At 40.0% G+C, this 19,931-nt stretch overlaps 1 protein-coding gene across 1 annotated transcript in view; it reads right to left on the bottom strand.

Annotated features, from left to right (window-relative positions):
* The window catches only part of DDX10 (DEAD-box helicase 10), a 164,529-nt gene extending 146,775 nt beyond the window's left edge, over positions 1-17,754 (bottom strand). Inside the window, exons 1-9 of the mRNA XM_030475581.1 lie at positions 17,502-17,754; positions 13,481-13,541; positions 13,120-13,250; positions 11,374-11,532; positions 10,805-10,925; positions 9,441-9,630; positions 7,238-7,364; positions 5,843-6,005; positions 4,148-4,232 (exon numbers count right to left, since the gene is read on the bottom strand). Coding sequence (XP_030331441.1) covers positions 4,148-4,232; positions 5,843-6,005; positions 7,238-7,364; positions 9,441-9,630; positions 10,805-10,925; positions 11,374-11,532; positions 13,120-13,250; positions 13,481-13,541; positions 17,502-17,714 — 1,250 coding nt within the window. The 5' untranslated portion in view covers positions 17,715-17,754. The remainder of the gene's footprint in view (positions 1-4,147; positions 4,233-5,842; positions 6,006-7,237; positions 7,365-9,440; positions 9,631-10,804; positions 10,926-11,373; positions 11,533-13,119; positions 13,251-13,480; positions 13,542-17,501) is intronic.
* Between the last annotated feature and the right edge of the window lie 2,177 nt (positions 17,755-19,931).

A 19,931-nucleotide genomic window follows, 5' to 3' on the forward strand; every position in this document is an offset into this window, starting at 1 on the left:
ATGCGAAAAAAAAAAAGAAAGAAAAAAAATCATCAAGTTTCCACCACTGATAAACATTCCATAACATCCCTCACATTTTGAAATGCTTTATTGCCACTTGCCAGGATTATTTTAAAAGGCTTATTAGTCTCACTTTCACACATAGAATGTGCAATTACTTAAAAAGAGCCCCAAAGAGCATGCTTCAAAGTATTTTATTTCATGACAGAGTAAGATCATTATATGACCTGCCCCTTTCACCTTTCCAAAATTTGATGTGTGTGCATTCTTCAATATTCATAAGGCATTTAAGTCTTTATTCATACTTCTTGGCTCTAATCTTTCTATCAGCCAGTACAAAGATGGTAGGCAAAACAGTAGCTTGCTTTGGGAAGATGGACTTTTACAATTCTTTCTGTCTTCAGAATATAATTTACCAAAGGGAAAAAAGCACAAGTAGAGCTCGACAGAACATGCATGCCTGTATGCACACCACATTTAAAAACAACAACAGAACTACACCAACCTTCCAAAGTCAGTTTAAGCATCTAAGAAACTTAACCAACTAGCCTGGATTAAATACCATCAGAAGTCTGAGCCTGAGTCAGACCTAAATCCTGTACAGAAGTTCTGAACACACCACAGATAAAAACAGAAAGCAAAAAGATTTAGTCTGTTTAACCTTCCACTGTCAGTGTTTAAAGGAAGAAGAAAAAAAATAATTAAAAAAAAAAATACTCCTGACAGAAAACTCACTAAACTCAAGCAGCAGTTTTGAATAGTCTCCTCTGAAGGGAAAGAGGAGACTATTATCCCTCTGAAGAGAAAAAAGAAGAAAAAAATTGGAGTGGAAGGAGGAATGTAATGCTGAGAAAGAAATTAATTACTGAGTCGTGCCAGCATACAGGTACATCCAAAATACAAGACATGCACGCATGAATAGAAAGATTAAATAGACTTTTCCGTGTCTCTTCTACTCATCAATTTAATCACGACTGAAAGAAAAACATCCCTATGTATGTTTTTTTCATGCCATACAATTTACAAAATACATTTGGAAAAAAGTGAGTATCGGTGTGCTTCAAAAATTATTATCTTCTGCTGTCCCCTAGTGGCACTGTAACTTGTTTCACAAAATTCATTCAAAGAATATTTGTACCTGTAGGCTTCACAGGCAATAGAACAGAAGGCATCAGCAGAAACTATAAACCAGAAGAAATTAGTTTTGAAAACACTTGCTACAAGCAGGTCTTTTACTTCGAATTTATGAAACTAAAAACCACAGGTAAACACTGTGATCTAGTATTTTAAATTACAGACTTATCTAAGATACTGTGTGACAAAAATATAGCCAAAATACTTATGGGCTTAGCCATGACAATGTCAGCATTTTAAATTCTGCTACTGAACCAGTTAAGACTTTAAATGAACACTTTAAAAGCAGTTGGAAGAAAGAGCTTCCAACCACTCCAATCATAGCATACCTTTCAAGTTTAAAAAACAAAAAAAGAAACGAAACTACCCCAGACCACTCAAGATGCCAATTCTACTGTAAAGTAAAAGCATTTCTGGACAAAACCCAGATTTTCTTGATCTTACTTTACCATAAATCAAAAACGCAGGAGTTGCAATTTCTGTTCTTTAGCAGGCTAAAATGCAAGTGAAACGCTACTTAGGGAACACGATAGTCTTATCCACTTAAAAATCAATCATTTTCTTTCATCTTAAATAAGTCTTTGCAAAACTGTAAAATGGATGTGGGAACACATCCATGATTATTAGTCAAAGTTTTTTCAGCCCCATCCACAAAATAATTTCTCTCCTGGCTTTCATATTTACTTTTGTATCACAAAATAATTTGATTTCAAACATACACAGCACTTGGCATCCCAGTTTTAATTTCAGTTTAACAGTCTCTTAATTAGCTGAGAGATTTAATTTAGCTTTCATTCTATGCAATTATACACTCTCATAACCCATGAAAATTTGTCATTACCTCTAACCTCATTAATGAGAACTACTAAACTGCAGTTCATTTTTATTGAGTTTCTATAAGAAACACAAGCTTCTCACACTAACAGTAGCTATTGAAAAAGAAGTTTCCTACTCAACACTTACAGAGTTCACTGAAAAGTACGGTCTCAATTATCTCAATTATCCACATCTAAAACTGCATTAGCATATTTACTTAGTGCACAGTATTTACTTAAAACTATTAAATATCTCCCTTGCTTTATTTTCAAATATTTATTTCATGCTGTTTAGTTCACTAAACAAATCTTTTTCCAGGACTGCTTTACGCTGAGGATGACTGAGCCTGTATGTTTCTCCAAAATGAAAGCCCAGTGTAGGTAGGTTGATCTCTGTACCAGATTAAGAAACAGAGATTACCCGTAAAGCTTTTCCTACAGAAGGAATTTGTTTTCAGTATCAGTCACCACCCTGCCAGCTCAAACAACTTGCTCAGATGTACTCCCAATTTCCGTAAGGTCTGCCTACTGAAAAATTGATATAAGAGGAAATGTGAACAACAGCCCAGTGAAGGCCCCATTTTCTGCCTGAAGCTGTCCCTCAAGCTATCACAGAAGGTTGTATTTAAGAGGCTGGTGAAGATGGACCCTTAAGATTGCAAGGCTAAAATCCTCCTCAGAGTGACATTTCATTAAAAGCATTATGGAAAAAGAGGTTATTCATCTTTATGTAGCTGCTTCCCCTCTCTAAACCCACTTACAATAGCTCTTCTCAGTGCCTAATGAGAATCAGGAAAAGGCCTGAGGATTATAACTCCAGGGAGGTGCTTTAACTCAGCAATACGGCTCGGGAAGAGCCCAACAAGCCTCCGAGAAACTGCCAATTAAACAGTGCCAAATATATTGTTTTCCCTTCCACGATGACAGTATGCCATAATAACAAAATTACAAGCCTGTGTGGAAGCCACACAGATTTGGGAATACATAAAAATAAATAAAAAACCCCACAAACAAACACAAACCCCCAGAATTCTAAGCCTATATGCATTTCTCTCGACTGGTATGCATGAGAGTATATCTAGACTTGAATGTAGTCAAATAGCTACGCATAAGATTTGCTGGTTTTGTTCATAGACAGGTTTGGGTTTTTTCCCAAAAGCATTTAAAAAATTATTATTTCCTTCTAATATAACAGGTAGATAGGAAAATAGCACAGAACAGAACGGGGCAGAAATGTTACTAATTACAATGAAAACATGGCTAGAATTTCCACATTCTGGAAGAGGGCTGGAAGGTACATACTCCTGTTAGAGCCACCAAAATTTAATGCCATCTGATCCAGGCAGATAGATTTCAAATTCCGACTGTGCAGAGTGCTGATGTCCTACTCTAAGCAACTGCTCTGTCATTAGGTTTGACAACTGCCTATATAGCACGCCCTACTACAAACAAATTAAATTATGTACAAGATAGAATGCCAACTCTTGCATTCCATTCTTCGGATAATTGTGCAAGGTTTTTGATCTACTGAATTATATGCAATAACAGCTCCTGTTTCTCTTAAAAATCTGCCTCCGAGATCAAGAACTGGGTTTTTCAACAGTGTATCTGGGTAACTCCCTTCTGTCATAAAGGCTTAACCACAAACATTTTAACTATCCCAAAGAATGTAATTTGGCAAACTACTTAGAAAATTTAAAATTTAACCTGTAATTAACACTGATTCCTTTCTTCCCAAGTTAAAATAAGGAAGAATTATTTCCATTCTTTTGAAGAGTCTTCAATGACACAACAAAATTGGATCCACAGTCTAAAGCTTAATTTATCTACAAAAGATGGTGGCAATACAAGCTTTTCCATGCACAGACGTGCTCAACTCAGCCTTTGAGGTAATCCTGCCAAGTGCAAAAGAAGATTTTTGCTTCCTCACTATTGATCTTCCCTGATCAGATTAAACAACTAGGGGTACATTTTCTGGCTGCTGTAAGGTATCCCTGAAGCTCACCAAGAAGTGATTAAGTCAAACCATTACTCTTACATGATTAAAAGAGTCTTCTGGTGATATCAGCCTTTCTTTCTTTCTTTCCAATTTATATCTTCATTTTTTTCAAATGACTCTTTAGCCAATTACCTGTCCCTACAGTGATGAAGTTTTAAACATTAAAATACTAAAATATTAATGAAAAGTGAAAACAAACCTGGCTGTTCTTCCTACTCTGTGGATGTATGTGTTTGCATCTTCTGGACAATCGAACTGAATAACCCAGTTCACTGCTGGAAAATCTGTATAGAGAAAAAAAAAATATGCCAAAATTTAAGCTCGCTATACTCAAAATCCTACTTAAGAGCATCATATTATATTGAAGCATTAATTCCTGTAACAACCATTCTTTAGACCAATTTACAAACATTGGGCACAACCTCTGAAATAAAAATTAATTGCATGTATTAGCATATCATAAACAATCATTCTCTTCAAAGAAAGCTAAAATTAATGCTGTCTTCATTTCCTAAATTATGACAGTGCACTGAATGGAACATAATTTCACACTTGACAAGAACAGACATGCTTTGTGTCACACAGTGATGATAAAACACCACTACATTTAATAATTAAATAACAGTACCTGACCCACTTTTCACCTACAGGATTAATATTCTACACCACTGGGTTTGAACTTAGATACAGCAAGACAGCTCTACTTCAGCTGTCCACATAGAAAAATACCACAGCTCCTCTCAAAGATAGGAGGGGGTGACGAAGCCTCACAAATAAGTCAATGTTGAATGTAAATGACACCATTAATAAGCATTCTCTAGCTGCTGCACCTCATCCACCAGCAGCGTGTTCTGCACTGGAGTAAATTCGTGTTACTTCCTAACCAAGCCTGTACCTACACTGCAGTCCACAATTAAACCTATACTCTAAATCCAAATAACCACACCCACAACAGATCCTCACTAGTGAGATTTCAACAGTGTAGAAACTATGATAAACAGTTTCCATTTCTGCCTTCAGTGTCTAGGGCATCTTCCTTCCTTTTGCAGCATACTGACAACAAAACCTCACATTTTGGACAACAGGGTTTGCTATCTGAAAGAAGACTGAGTAGACTCCTGAAAACAGCCTGGTGTCATACCTCAATGCCTCCAAGTACTAAGGAAAAAAAAAAAAAGGAAGAAAAAAGTCCAAAGCATACACTGAAAATATAAAGAAGTAAATCAGAATTCAGCAGGCAATGACCAGAGGAAGAAACTCAAGCCAACACAGGTCCTATAAATACTCTTGCTTTTTCCACTCATCTGTTTTTCCACCTTCTTAAGAATACACTCCTATAATGCCATTCATAGTCCAGACATTAAAATTTCTTCAGGTTTTCATTTCCACGTACTGGTAGGTTAGTAATTTTTCATATCCTTAGGAATAACCCACAGGATACAGGCATATCAGAAATACTTCAAACTGCTGAAATGTTGCCTTATGGCATGTAGTAAGCAAATACATCACTATTATCATTTTCTCTAGTTCCAGATACTCGTCACAGAACATGGCTAGAAAAACCAGACTGTCTACAGACTTAAATAAATAAATATAGCTACCACTGACTGCCTTACTAAAAAATGTCATTTCAAAACTAATGACAACATACGTCTTTTCTGACAAAAAGAAAAAATAAGCACAAATGAAGTGGTCCTCTTAGTAAAGAAAACAGCAGAACTCTAAGAAGCATATCTCTTCCAAGACAGGAAGACGAGCTCTTCTAATGAGCTCTTCAGCAAACTACAGCTTCATGTCTTACAATCAGGCTGGTCTTCAGAGTATAAAGTTTGATAAAATCTTAATAGAGTTATATCATCACTTTGTGAAAACTATTACTTCTGTGAGTACATACCAAGGCCACGAGCTGCAATATCCGTAGCAAAAAGTACTGCTGCTTTTTTCCGAACAAAACAAGTGTAGACTTCCATTCTCTTCATCTGGTGCTGCTTGCCATGGAGTGCCAGTACAGGAAGACCAGGCTGAAGCTTACAGAACACTCGGAATAGATACTGGACCTACCCAACAAATCCAGCAAAAAAAAAATTTTACCATGCAATATTAAACTTGTTAAGATCATATCCAGTATATAGCAATTGACTTAGCACATCAATACACTTTTCTCCACACTGGAGAAAAGAGATGCTATTTTGAGACTTTGTCACACCCAGATACTAAAAGAGGAAATTAACTGTGGCAAAAGATTGGCATGCCTTTTGGTGGCATTTCCTAAAAGGAACCAGAGTAGGTAACAGGAAGAATGACCTGTGACATGACTAGTTTGGTTGTATGCAAGGGACCAAAGTATCTTAAGTCCATCAGAAGCACTGCTTTTAGACAATACTGGCAGGGTGTAGTGTCTTTGCTTGCAAGTCAAAGCAGTCTACACAGTCTTGGTTTACTATTTCAAGCCTCAACAGCTCTCTTCTAAAAGCGGTCTGTTCACTCTTACTCAGTACCATGATGCAGCACTATTTAACAGCAGACACCTACAGGTTTGGGTTTGGGGTTTTTTTTAAGAAAATCGTTACAGAAAGTGCATGTACTGCAGGAACAGCTCCAGGGAATTTCTGTACCACTAAGCCTACCACCTCGCTGTATTCACCAGCCAACTGCAGAACAACAAAAGTATTGTAACCTCTCACATAAGTGTAAGAACTGCGGTGAATATTTACTAAGCCATTGTATGCTGTAAAATATTCAATACATACAGTAATTACAGGAATAAATACCTATGTTATAGAAATACATAAAAACAACTTCAACACAATAGTCCCAGGGCATTTATACAACTAGATATTTGAAGGATTACTTCCTATATAACCGTAAGCAAAACCTTTCCCTGTACTGTTTCACAGTTTCTTATATAGGCAGATATAAAAGCTTGTGAGGAAAGTAGGTACAACTATTAAAATACTTTGTAACCCAACAATGAAACGTCTCATGAGACAAAACTGAAACAGCTGTTCTTTTAATGGCATAACTTTCAGCATTCATTTTTAACAGCAAAGCACATAAATGTCTAAGCACACTGAGATGTCCAGGACTTCCAGCACTGACCCTGGGTCACTGAGCTTCCCAGCAGCCAGGCCCTGCATGACCATTCATTGAGGTGATATTTGGTTCCTCTCCCAATTTCCTGTTGCAAACTAGTCCAGAATCGCGCCCCTCTGGTGCCTTGACATCTACATGAGTATCTTCATTTTAGTAGTTTTTAAATGCTACAGAGGAAGGAGGGAAATAGCCATACCTCTTTACAGCTTGCAAAAAACACAATGCTCTTCTTTTTCAAGTGACTTCTCAGGAAAGAGTATAACATGTTTACTTTCTGCTGAAGCTCGCAGACAACATAGTTCTGATCCAAAGTTGCTGGGGTACTGAAAAAAAAAAAAAAAAAGAATGTACATTCAGATACCATTAGTTGCCAAAACATTAAAATGACAAAGAAGGGAAGAGACTGTAAAGCCACATAGTACCTACAGAGCTGCTCGACCTTTCTTTTATGTCAAAGGTGCCTGACAAATACCCAGAAAAAGGAGAAAAGAAAAGGAGTCAGGATGGAAAGTTCTGCCACTTTGAGGAACAAGTCTTAGCAGCACCACTAGAAAGCTACTCTTGAAAGAAAAATCAATTTCCTCGCTAAAAGCCAGTGAGGAGGGGAGGACAGCTTCTGACATTACTTCCAAATTCATTTACTACTAGCAAGCCAAACTCTTTCCATATCTAAGCAGCAACATTCAAATTGCCTTGACTTAAAATGCAGTTTTGTCTATTAGTCCTATTAAAGCATCATTTGTGCTTAAGGCAATGTCAAAGCACAGTTTAATCATGTACAAAAAGAGCACTGATGTACTTCTACTGACTACACCGACATGCAAAGTGACCTTTTAAAGCTCTGAAATGTCATCTTAACTCTCCGTTCTTTAGAAAATATATAAACAAATAAATAAATAATCTTTGGCACATTTGCCCTAGCAATACAGGAAAATGCTCATCTCTACAGTCCCTCTGCTTTACCCTAAACAGACCAAGGGTATTCAAAATTACTTTACTAAGGGTGGCCACTTGGGAGGATGAAATCACAAGACACTGCTCCAGTTTTTATTCTACTGCTGAATTTGAATTATGCCACAGCACCTTTACTTTGTAAATCTTTCAGAGAAAAGTTTTCATAAGGCAAGAACCCACTGCACACTTAGGCAGTAAAATCTAAAACAAATGAACATAAAAAAATAAAAAAAAAAATACTTTAAAATAGTCTTCACAAAAAATGTGAGATCTGAGACACAGACGTATAGTCAGTCCTCAAAATGAGGACTACATACTAGGCTTCTGCATCCTGTACTTCTACTACATACTACATCCTGTTCTGATAAGAGGCTATGATTAACCACACATATTTTATAATTTTTTTTTTTAGCACTCATGCTTATTTAAGATGGCTCTGATAGTACTGCTGATTAAAAACAATGGTATTTGCAGTACAATGCAGAGATAATCAAATCAAATAGTTACAACTGCTTCAAGATTCAACCTGGTTCTGCTCTTCATTCTGCTGTTTGCATTTCTCGTTTGCTTTTGGGAAAGCCGTTTTCATCACTGTGCTTCACCTTCCTGCATCTTACATATGGAAATATATGCATATGTCATAGAAGAATAGAAAAAGAATCAAACACGTTCATAAGCAATTTGACACGTAGATGACCAAGTCCACAGAAATGCAAAACATTAAACAATATTCTTCATTTAGATTTCAAAGGAAAAAAATGTAACAAAAAGCAATGCTTAAGTTTTTTATTTAGTGACACATAAAATTTTTCGAGCTTGGCAGACCACACAGTTCACTTCTAGGAAAGGCCTCCCATTCTGATCCAAATTATATGGCATGACAAATTTATTTCGTGCGCACAGGGCTGGAGTCCTTACCTGCTGGGTTTGCTGTGCACGTTAAGGAACCCACAAGACTTCACATGAACTAATGCATTTCCTTGGAAAACCAGATTTATCAACAGCACACAGGAGAACTGTACTTGTGCAACACGTGGTGGTTCTGCACAGTAAGTATACACACGGAAGAGGCAAGGAAGCCAACCAACCAAAAAAGGAGCAATACAGAAATGAGTGCTGCTAGAGCCAGGACACTTCTCCATTCAGGCTATAACCCACTCTGGAGCTTGCTCCTGAGTTAAACAACTTCCAGTCTGAGAAGCTGTCTGAGGAGCCACAAGAGAAGTGCAGGTTCAGCCTCCCTGTAATGATTCAGTCAGAACTAGCATCCTCTTATGTGTAAATTCCTTGCTTTCAGCAAGCCACACAACAGGATCAGACACTGTAGGAAGGAGGAGGATGCAGAACAGAACTTCTGATTTGGGAAACTGACAGTCAGAGAAGCAGTTAAGTAGGACCACTATCAGTTTTACCCCTCCAGGTTAAAAAAAATTATCCCAACATACCTGAATTTGGCTTTCTCATGAACCCAAACATATTCCGGATCCTTCAGACTCAGCCGTGCAAGGTCCTTCACTGATTTTGTTTGTGTTGCAGAAAAAAGCAAGGTCTGGCGTTTCTTAGGTAGATTTTCAATGATTGCATTCATTGTATCAGCAAACCCCATGTCTAGAATTCTATCAGCTTCATCAAGAACTGAATTGAGAGATAGAGTTGAGAAAATCTGGTTTTAGCTTTATTCATTTGAAAAAAAATAATAATACATTAAATTCATATAGTACAAAATTCTATGCCTACTGAGACTGCAGAGTAACTTAATTACTGTATATGACAGGATTCTCTTCGTTTATTCATGTATTCCATAAAATGTTTTTTAAGAAAGACAGCAATAAAAATCACAGCATTTCCATAATCTATGCACTACAGCCCTCAGCTTCACACACTTTCACACACTGATGCATAAAAGATCAGCATTTCAAGTAAACAGTTTAGTAATTTGCAGACAGACTGCAAATTACAAACTCCCTGTTCTTTTACTGAAACAGAAGAATGGAATATAAGAGTGCTGTAGTGTTCATGACAGAGCAAAACAGATTCTCCTGTACCTAACCTGAATTTACTATTGAAATACAGGGTATAAACAGAGTAGCTCAGAAACAAAGCTTTAAGAAAAGAGCCTATGTTTAATGCAATTTTTGTCTAACTGCCATGAATTGTGCTAAGTGTAGCAAGCATAATTTCACATTTTATCAGCTTCATTAGCTTCTTAATTGCTTCCAAGTTCCTCAAGCTATGCTAAAGATTAGGCAGTTCTTAGTGGCAGACAAAACATTTCATTACACTAAATTTTTTATTCAAGTTGGAAGGATGAAAAGAAACAATGTTAATAATGCTAACAAAACAATGAAAGGAGCAACAATCTGTCTTAATATTGAGAGGAAAGCATTTTCTAGAACTGGCCCAAAATACACACATTGCAATAGGCATTCCATATAGTTAATTATGTCAGGAACACCACGAGAGCCATAGCCACAGAGAGGCCAGCATTAGCCAAGGCAGATCTAAAGGATTATATGGGACGCTACATTTAGTTTTGGTTTCCTTACTAACTCACCTACTTGTTCTTATCATCCTAATGATGATGATCATGTTTCACATAACGTGAAACATGTTCAGCAACTGTTTCAGAGAAAGTACACATAAGAACGGGGTTTTGTTGTTTTCTATTTGAATTTGTAAACATGTGAACTTAAATGCCATTTCATCTACATACCACAGATATGTAGATGAAATTTTACCCAAAGTGCTCCACACAATTATGAACTGTTACAAAATATCTGACCACTTTCAAGTACTTAAAAAGACTTACTCAACATTTGCAGATCAGATGCATAGAAGTAGGAAGTTTCATCCATGTGTTGCAGAAGCCGTCCTGGAGTGCAAATTAGCATATTTATGTGGTGGATTCTTTCAGACTCTTCTTTCAGATCCTGAAAAGGAGTTAAACCAGCTTAGCTCTTGTTGTTCACACTAGAAGCCCAGTACTAGAGATGGTCAGGTCAGCTTAACTTCTTTATAGTTTTTAGAAAGAATAGTCAAGGATGAGCCTTGCTCTTCCTACAGATACCACAATTTCTTCAGCATGCTCACACCTGTGGCTTGAGCAAGAAGTATTTCAGAATAATCTAAATTAACAGGATAGTCCTGGAAGGCTTGGCAGGAAGGTCCATCCAGTCACGCAACCTGGAAAGACCGTAGCTATGCAAAAGCTTCAAAAGACACAGGGTACACAGACAATAAAAATGAGCAGGAGGTTCATAGTTTCCCATTATCTGCTCTCTTCCGCGACTTTTCATTTCCAGGGTTTCCTTCCTACACTAGCACTTAATATAGCACTCATTTATGCTTCCATAGAGCAAGCTCCAAGAGACAACACACCTTTCCTCCAATGATAAGGCCAGCTGAGAACTCATGATTCTTTCCCACTTTACGCAGAACCTTGAAGGTTTGATACGCCAGCTCCCGGGTAGGCGATATTATCAAAACTCCCAGTCCATCAGCCGAAGTCCATTGGTGGCGATACAGGAGTTCCAAAGCCTGGAAAAAAATTACCATATTCCCATTATAAAAATCTCAGAAGGAAAATATGTAACAACAACAGATTTGTAACAAAAATGTCGTTGAAAAAATATAAAGCCACACTAATTAAAATAATGACTTGAAGAAACATCAGCATACACTTCATGTGGTTTGATTATATATCAATCCTAACTGATGGTAATACATGCTGTAGCAAAGTTCCCCAGTATCAATCTATGACAGACAGTAATGGGTTGTAAATCGTAAGCATTTTACTGCACCATTAATTCTGCTCTGCTAAATTCTGGAAATTAAGCCTTGATCATTTATACAATAATAGAAATCAGCGTAGAAAAAAATCACTGTTCTTATCATCCTAAGGAACGATGATTCATTCATGATTCATTTCATGCTCAAAGTTTTGTGGAAACCAGAAACAGAATGAGCAACTAGAAGAAAGTCAATTATTGCAGCTTTAATTCTGGTTATAGACTTTCAGCAGTACTATGCACACATACTATGTACACATGCTATACACAGAGCATTCCACCTGAAGTTGCCATAACCCTTGGACCAGAATTATTCCTCCTCTTACAAATTCATACTGCAGAAACACTGTCTTAGTCAGCTAATCGTAGCACAAAGATTTCATAGGTACAAATACCTGAAGCATCCTGAAATACTGAAGGCTGTCAAACAATTGTTGTACAATTATTTTTTTTTATGCTTCATCTCTCCTCTCTTACCATATTTGTCCCCTAAAAGTGTTTTAAAATAAGGTTTGTAAAACAAGTACTTCTAGAATAACTAATGAGCTCTCTCACTTCTGTTTCATGAAACTATCTTTTGAAGCTGCTTATCGTTTATTCTTTGCTAATAAAAAATTTTTAAAAAGCATTAAGCAGAAATCTTCTCCATGACAGAGGGTATTCAAAGCACCTACTACTGGTCCCACAGTTACTGACAGAAAAGGCTATGAAAAAATTTATGCTCACAAAAACGCAAGCAATGATTAAACAAAAATCCATAATTAACATTTATTTTTCCCTTTATCTAATCATAACATGATGGGGTTTGTATCCACAGCATGATGTTTTGAGTAAAACAGTCAAACATGTATTATCCATGACAGGGATCTTCATCCTATTTTCCTGCTTGCATCTAGAAGTGATTTCTATGGAGTTCAGAAAGGACAACAAAGAAATGGAAGTCCACAATCACTAAGCTTAAGTTTGCTATATAAGTCCAAATCCTAAAATTTTAAATGGGTGAAAACCACTTAGCTAAAAAAAAAAAAAAACAAATCTCTAAGGAACTGAAAAAATTTCACCTTTTTATTTCATATTCTTAAATTTTCAATTTTTTAAAGAATTGGACAACCAGACCAGGAAAACAGATACCTGAGAAAAAATAAAGCACTTCCTAAATCACATGGTCTACTAATGTAAGGATCAAAATGTCAGAATATTCCTTGGCTTTCTTGGAACATTTAGATTAGCTAAATTATAACTTTTCTCCTAGGATCTATTAACCTAAGCTGTTTGACATCCAATACTTCACAGATAACTTGGTTTGAGTACAAATGGAAGGACATAAATTACTTACTGGGACAATAAAAGCCAAGGTTTTGCCAGATCCGGTCTTTGCAGCTCCAAGTACATCTTTACCTTGTAAAGCCAAACCTATGGTTTGCCTCTGTATCTCTGTTACCATGCGATACTGAGCTTCCTGCAATCCTAGTATTTGCAGTGTGAGAAGTGACAGTGCAAGAGGGGAAGAGAGAAAAAGAAAACAAACAAAAACAATCATTATTTTTGTCTTGCCCATAGCTGTGTTCCTCCATTCACAAACCACTGGACATGGCAATACTTAGATAAAAATTAGAGAAAAAAAAATGTTCAGATGCAGGTAAATAATATATTCATTTTTACTTCAATTGATTTCCAAAGAAAACTTTCGTACTTACCTTTTAGGGTCTTCTCTGACAATGGGAAATCTGAAAATCTTTGAATTTCACTTGCATTTATCTGAAACAAATTAAGTTTAATCAGTGCTTATAATCTAAGTGTAACACAGAAAATAAATAGCATTCTTTAAGTTGCTGTTAACATAAATATGCAGTAGTTCAGTGCAACATGATCCAAGACTGCTGGTCAGGCAATCTATACAGGTTTGATTTAAGACAAACCACTCTTCTACTACAAACTGTTCAGTAAGTAATAAGAGATGCTTTAATCATGCAGGCTAATAGTGCAATTTAAAGCTCAGACCATGAAATCAGAGAAAAATTTAGGCTGAAAGGGACCTCAGGAGGCCTCTCATCCAACCTCCTGCTCACAGCAGGTCAGCTCTGAGGTCAGACCAAGCTGCTCAAGGGCTTCATGAAATCATCTTGAAATCATCTTGAAATCGTTCAAGGACAAAAGCTGGACAGCCTCTTCAAGCAACCTGCACCTCTGCCTGGCCATCCTCATGGGGAAAAAGCCAATATAGACTGAGCCTCTCTTCTGTAAACTTACATCTATGGTCTCTCATCTCCACCCCAAACACCTCCTTCATGATCTCCCCCATCCAATCCCAAAGTCATCTTGGTCACAAGACTGACAAGCCCAGCTCCCCCAGCCTCTCCTCACAGAGCAAGTGCTCCAGCCCCCAGCATTTCAATTGCCCACCACTGAGTTGGATCCACTTTAGTGAGGTCTTTTTCTTATTGGGGGTCCAAAATTGGATGCAATACTCTTTCAAAAAAATTAAAAAAAAAAAAACTTTAAAAAAAAATTAAAATCACATTTTAAGAAGATACTGCAGTATGCAAGGGCTACATTTTCTACAATGCAGCATGCAACAAGCCCCAGACATAACTTACAATTAAACCTCATGCTCAGCTTTTCACATACATATATTATCTCAAAAAAAAAAAAATCTGAATTTCTATCGCCCTTCCCTCCAAAATTGTCCCAGTCACACTAACTGCCAACAGCGATTATAATAAAATATCTATAGCAAAGCACATAACTAGCCAATTATTTAATACGTCTGTGTGGCTGTAACTAGCAGTTGCTGAGTTTATGATTCATGCACACTAAACATAAATTCAATTTCCTGGGAACATCCACAGAGGAGCAGTTTGGTTTTGGAGGCTACTGCAAATGGAGTAATGATAGTTATATCCCATAAAAGGGAACTTGAAGCTCTTACCTCCCTTCTTTTTAAAGCGTTCCCGTTTAAGAAGACGACATTACTATGCTGCAAAGTACACAGCTGTTATCTTCCTGAAACAGAGACCCTCACCTGTACTTTTAAAAATTGAACGCTTATGGCTTCTGTTCATAAAGGCAGACTCCTTCACCTGCAAGGACCACATGCAAACACTGCTTGCAGCCTCCCCACAGCCTTACTAGAGCCATGTCCCTTTCCCACCTATATTTTCAGATCCCTGGAAGCAATGAGGACGAAGTGTATTCCAGCTGCTGTATGAGATCAGTCATCACAAAATTAGGTAAATGTTCTGCAGGGTAAAGGCCTGGTAAACAAATACTTCAGAAAATAGCTCCAGACAAACACATTTCTCCCCCACTCCACATTTCCATTTTGACCCTACAGTGTCATCAAGACTTTTTTCTTTAGGTTATGTGATTAAAGATTAATGACTGCGACCTCGAAGACCCCAGAAGAACCAGCGGAAGAATGCTGGGGAAGGAGCCCCATTAACGTGATCACTGCACATAAGAGTTAAAGCCCCTGACTTAGCTGCTCCCTGGGACCACTGGTGGAGAGCTGTCATCGCTCTTGGGTGAACCCACAGAGGTATTAGTGGGGCCACCCCCTCCCCAGAAGGCCCTGCAGACCTTTAGTATCCTACAGGGTACAAAAAATACTGGAAAAGTAGTTCATTGTCTGACACCTACTAATTTACTTCTCTGTACGTATCTACAAAACAACAACAAATATCAGCGCCAAAGTATCTTGGTTATCTCTTATTGTTTAATTTTGCCTTATTTATCCACTGCGGTCATTCTCACACTGGAAATTATAGACAATATACTCTAAGAGGGAGGGCAAGGTGGATACTCTTGTGTCCAGAAGCCACGCTACTATTCCATGCCACATGCAAAATGACAAAAGCACATGGAGACCTAACTCACCCACAGCCTGTGTGCTAGACCCCAGCCAGTGCTCCTCACAGAGAGGAGCTTACTTAAGACCTTTCTGATTCCCTAGTCCCTAAGAAGGGACGTGCCTCATGCAAAACTCACTGAGACCCCTGAAGATCCAAGCACACCCCCACTACAACCTGGTCCAGGGTAATACAGAAGAAATGCAGGAGACCAAGCGCAAAACCTCGTCAGGGACCAGAAAAGGAGATATTAGGGACTGAAGATGGGAAGCTAGGTAGGCATCTACCTGATGTTCACAGGCAGGAGACTCCTGGAGCTAGAGGACAGCAAAACCCCAGAAGAGTTGAAGAGTAATCCCCAAAACTATCCTAACACAAACATTATGTTTACTCTGTCTTCATTCCAATTAATACATGCCTGACCACTACCAGCTTCTCCTCTTCAGCATCTAGAAATACACACTAACAGAGCCTCCCACTACCCAATCCTTACCTACGCTGCCCCAAGCTCCCCAGAGAGTTATCATCCATGTCCCAGAAATAGATGCATGTGCAGATATACACATTGGTGACATAGAAGCCAATGATTGTGTGAAGCTTCAGAATACTAACTTGTTCAAGCTTAGCCAAAGGACCTCTCATGACATCTTCATGGTAACATGTTTCTTCTGCACCTCTTGTCATTACTTTCTGCCCAGTCAAATTACAACCACCACAAAGTCCCTACTACCAGCTCTGCCGAGTGCTGTGTACCCAAGTACAACCTCCATGCTCCTCCCAGCAGTAGCTGCAAGTTCAGTAAAAGTTGGCAGGACATAGAGCAACACCACAGGCAGAGCACATCTAAGCCGTTATTCATAATTACAGTACTTTCCACTAACCAGTACAGCTCAAAAGCTGGACATCTCCCAGAGGAATTCAAGGGAAACTGGGTGACAAAACCAACACCACTGACCCTGGCTCTAATATTCAAATACCTATTTTTACTGACTTAAGGTTGAACAACACCCTCTTCTAGTGTGATGTCTGCCTCTGGCATCTTCTATCAAAACAAATGTGTCCCATCTCCAACAGCGAGACACAGAATCACAGAATGGTTTAGGCTGCAAAAGACCTTAAGATCACCTAGTTCCAGCCCCCCTGCCTTGGGCAGGGACACTTTCCACTAGAGCAGGTTGCTCAAGGCCCCATCCAACCTGGCCTTGAACACTGCCAGGGATGGAGCATTCATAACTCCCTTGGGCAGCCTGTTCCAGAGCCTCACCACTCTCACAGTAAATAATTTCTTTCATCTTTATATCTAACCTAAGTGTCTCCTGTTTAAGTTTGCCCCTTGTCCTGTTGCTACAGTCCCTGATAAAGTGTATCTCCCCGGCATCCCTGCAGGCCCCTTTCAGGTACTGGAAGGCCAACCGCCACTGGTTGTAACCGTTCCCACCATCTGCCTCTCCTCCTCCTCACTGTGCTCTCAACCTCTCGCTCCCTGCCTGAGGGTCTCACCACCCCTGGCTGTGCAGTCACCTCCACCAGAACCACTGGGGCTGCGGTTAGTGCCCTCTCCAACTCTGCCTGGGCTGAAAAAGGAAAGAAATGGAGGATTACCCCTGCCTGATGGAGGTGAAAGCCTTTCTGCCCGCCACACAGCAGTGTCACCCAACACACGTGTCACCTACAGGCACCGCTTACAGCCAGAGGAACAGCGCTCCCACATATGGGTGCTCCCCAACCCTGCCCAGGACCTCCAGATCCCCGCTCCTCCTCCTCACAGCCCTATCCCCACACACACCACACGAGGAGATAATCAGATGACAGCGAGCAAAGACCCCCACTCCCATCCCGGCCCAGCACCGCCCGCCGGCCCCTGCCGTACCTCAGGGTAGCGCTGCACCAGGCGGCCGATGCCCTCCCGCTCCACCTGCCACTCGGGCCGCTTCCTCTGCTTGCGCTGCAGCCGCAGCCTCTTCGTCCGCCGGGTGTATTTCTTCTTCCAGCGCTCGAAGCTGCGCACCGGGTCCATCGCCGCCGACCCCCCGCCGCCGCCATCGCCGCCAGCCCGGCCCATGCTGGCCGCACCGCCCCGCATGGCACGCACACGGCTGCCGGGGCGGAGCTGGGCGCGGGCGGAACGCGTCAGCGGGACGCGCCGACAGGGGAGGGCCTGGGCGGGCTCGGCTCGGGGTGGCTGGGCTCGCCTCGGCTCGGGCTCGGGCTCGGGCTCGGGCTCGGGCTCGGGCTCGGGCTCGGGCTCGGGCTCGGCTGGCCTCGGGTCGGCTGGGCTGGGCTGGGCTGGGCTGGGCTGCCAGCGGCGCGTACCTGTGGGAAGGTAGAGAGGTTGCACAAGAGTTAGAGCAAAATCACACTTCGTGTAATATAACCCCAAAAACAAGCTCTTGGTAAAGCATTCAGAATATACTCTGTGATACAGATTGTACAATGAAAATAAATAAGTCAATAAAGCCTTAATAGAAAAGGAGTATGTGCTTACTGGCATACATTTTGTCCTCTGAAATACGGTGTGGGGGATCAGGAGGATAGTCCAGTGACAAGTCTGCTAATGTTTTGTTTGTTAATTCATTACAGGGCAAAACTGACACATTGGAAAAATCAAAGAGCACTTGACAGACACACGCTGTGCCTTGTGTTTAAGACGCTGGATTTTAGCTCTCTTTGATGTGTGTTTGACCCTTTATACAGTTGTAGTCAAAGAGCTTGGGTCGGAGCTCAAACGATGCAAAGGGTTGGCAGAATATCACGGGGAAAACCACAAGCATGCAGAGTTGTTTCACACCAGGTGGTACAAGGGTGATCTCTGCAAGAGGCACCAAATAACCAGATTTAATCAACCTGCACATTTAGATAATGCTATCTTTCCACACACCGATTCTAACCCGTCCTCATAGGGAAGGTCTGCATCGCCCCACGGGTGTTGGATGGTCAGAAGCGGTTTGCTGAGTCAGTTCTAGCACCTCATCAGATGCACACAGAATTAAAAACAAAAATAGGCTGCGGGGTTATGGTGCCACATTAGGAAGAGAAAATTACAAACGTATTTATGCAATGTCACAAGAAAGAAGTAAACACGTTGATGAGGGGAGCAGTGAAAGACTCCCAAAATAATTACTGTCTCTGATGAGGGTTTGGCATTCCAGAATGCCAAGGGAAAAGGGAGTGTCTCCTAGTTAGCTATGCTTTTGCCATACGTATGTTGAGTGTATCACTGAAGATGTTTTCCTTCCTCCTTGAGATCAGGGAAACGTGTGGTCATAGAAAAGTTTGTTTTCCTCTTAAAATACATTAAATTCCTGATTTCAGGAAGGCCTGGAAAATTCTCCATAAAATATGCCCCAACAGGATGTCTCCTCCAGGTACAGCTTTGAATGCAATGGTTTTCTCAAGGGGTTTGTTTGCTGTTAAGATGTATAGGGAAGGATACTGAAGGTTTCATTCTTGAAAGAAAATGCTTTTTTTCCAGAAGTACCTGGTGAAAAACTGTTTGCAGGAGGAGCTGTCCCACCCCAAAGGATGTGCTTCTGGGAGGTGGCACAGCTCTCCCACAATCATAGAATCACAGACTGGTTTGGGTTGGAAAGGACCTTAAGATCATCTAGTTCCAAACCCCTGCCATGGGCAGGGACACCTTCCACTAGACCAGGTTGCTCAAGGCTCTGTTCAACATGGCCTTGAACACTGCCAGGGATGGGGCATCCAGAACTTCTCTGGGCAACCTCTGCCAGTGTGCCTTATATCCAACCTAAATCTCCCCTGTTTTAATTTTAATCCATTGCCCCTTGTTCTATCACTACAGCCCCTGATGAAGAGACCCTTGAGCAAGGCCTTGAGCAACCTGGTCTAGTGGGAGGTGTGTCTGCCCATGGCAGGGGGTTGGAACTAGATGATCTCAAGTTCCTTTCCAACCCAAACTACTCTATGATTCTATGATTCTAATTACAGCATATTGACATACTGAACAAGGTCCTGGTCTAACACGATCAGACAGTCACAGGGCTCAGCTGCCACTTGAAGCATTTCTGTGTTTTCTAAACAAACAAAAAAAACTCCATCCTGTGTAGAATTCCTGCTGTTGCAGCACTGGAGTAGGTTTACCCTTTTGGTAAGTAAATGTACAGGTAAAAGTGTTGTGTTTGAACATGCCGTCTTTGCTCACCTAGTCTATGTTTTGTCTATGGGTTCATCTTGTCTCGTAGCAAAACAGCAGCCATGGTCTGTGAGTCACTACGGACACAAATCCTCAATGAAAAAAGTTATATGGAAAATAATATCTTCCTGTCCTACTTCTAAA

The sequence above is a fragment of the Strigops habroptila genome, chromosome 2 (genome assembly GCF_004027225.2).
Source record: "Strigops habroptila isolate Jane chromosome 2, bStrHab1.2.pri, whole genome shotgun sequence".
In the NCBI taxonomy this organism is placed as follows: Eukaryota; Metazoa; Chordata; class Aves; order Psittaciformes; family Psittacidae; genus Strigops; species Strigops habroptila.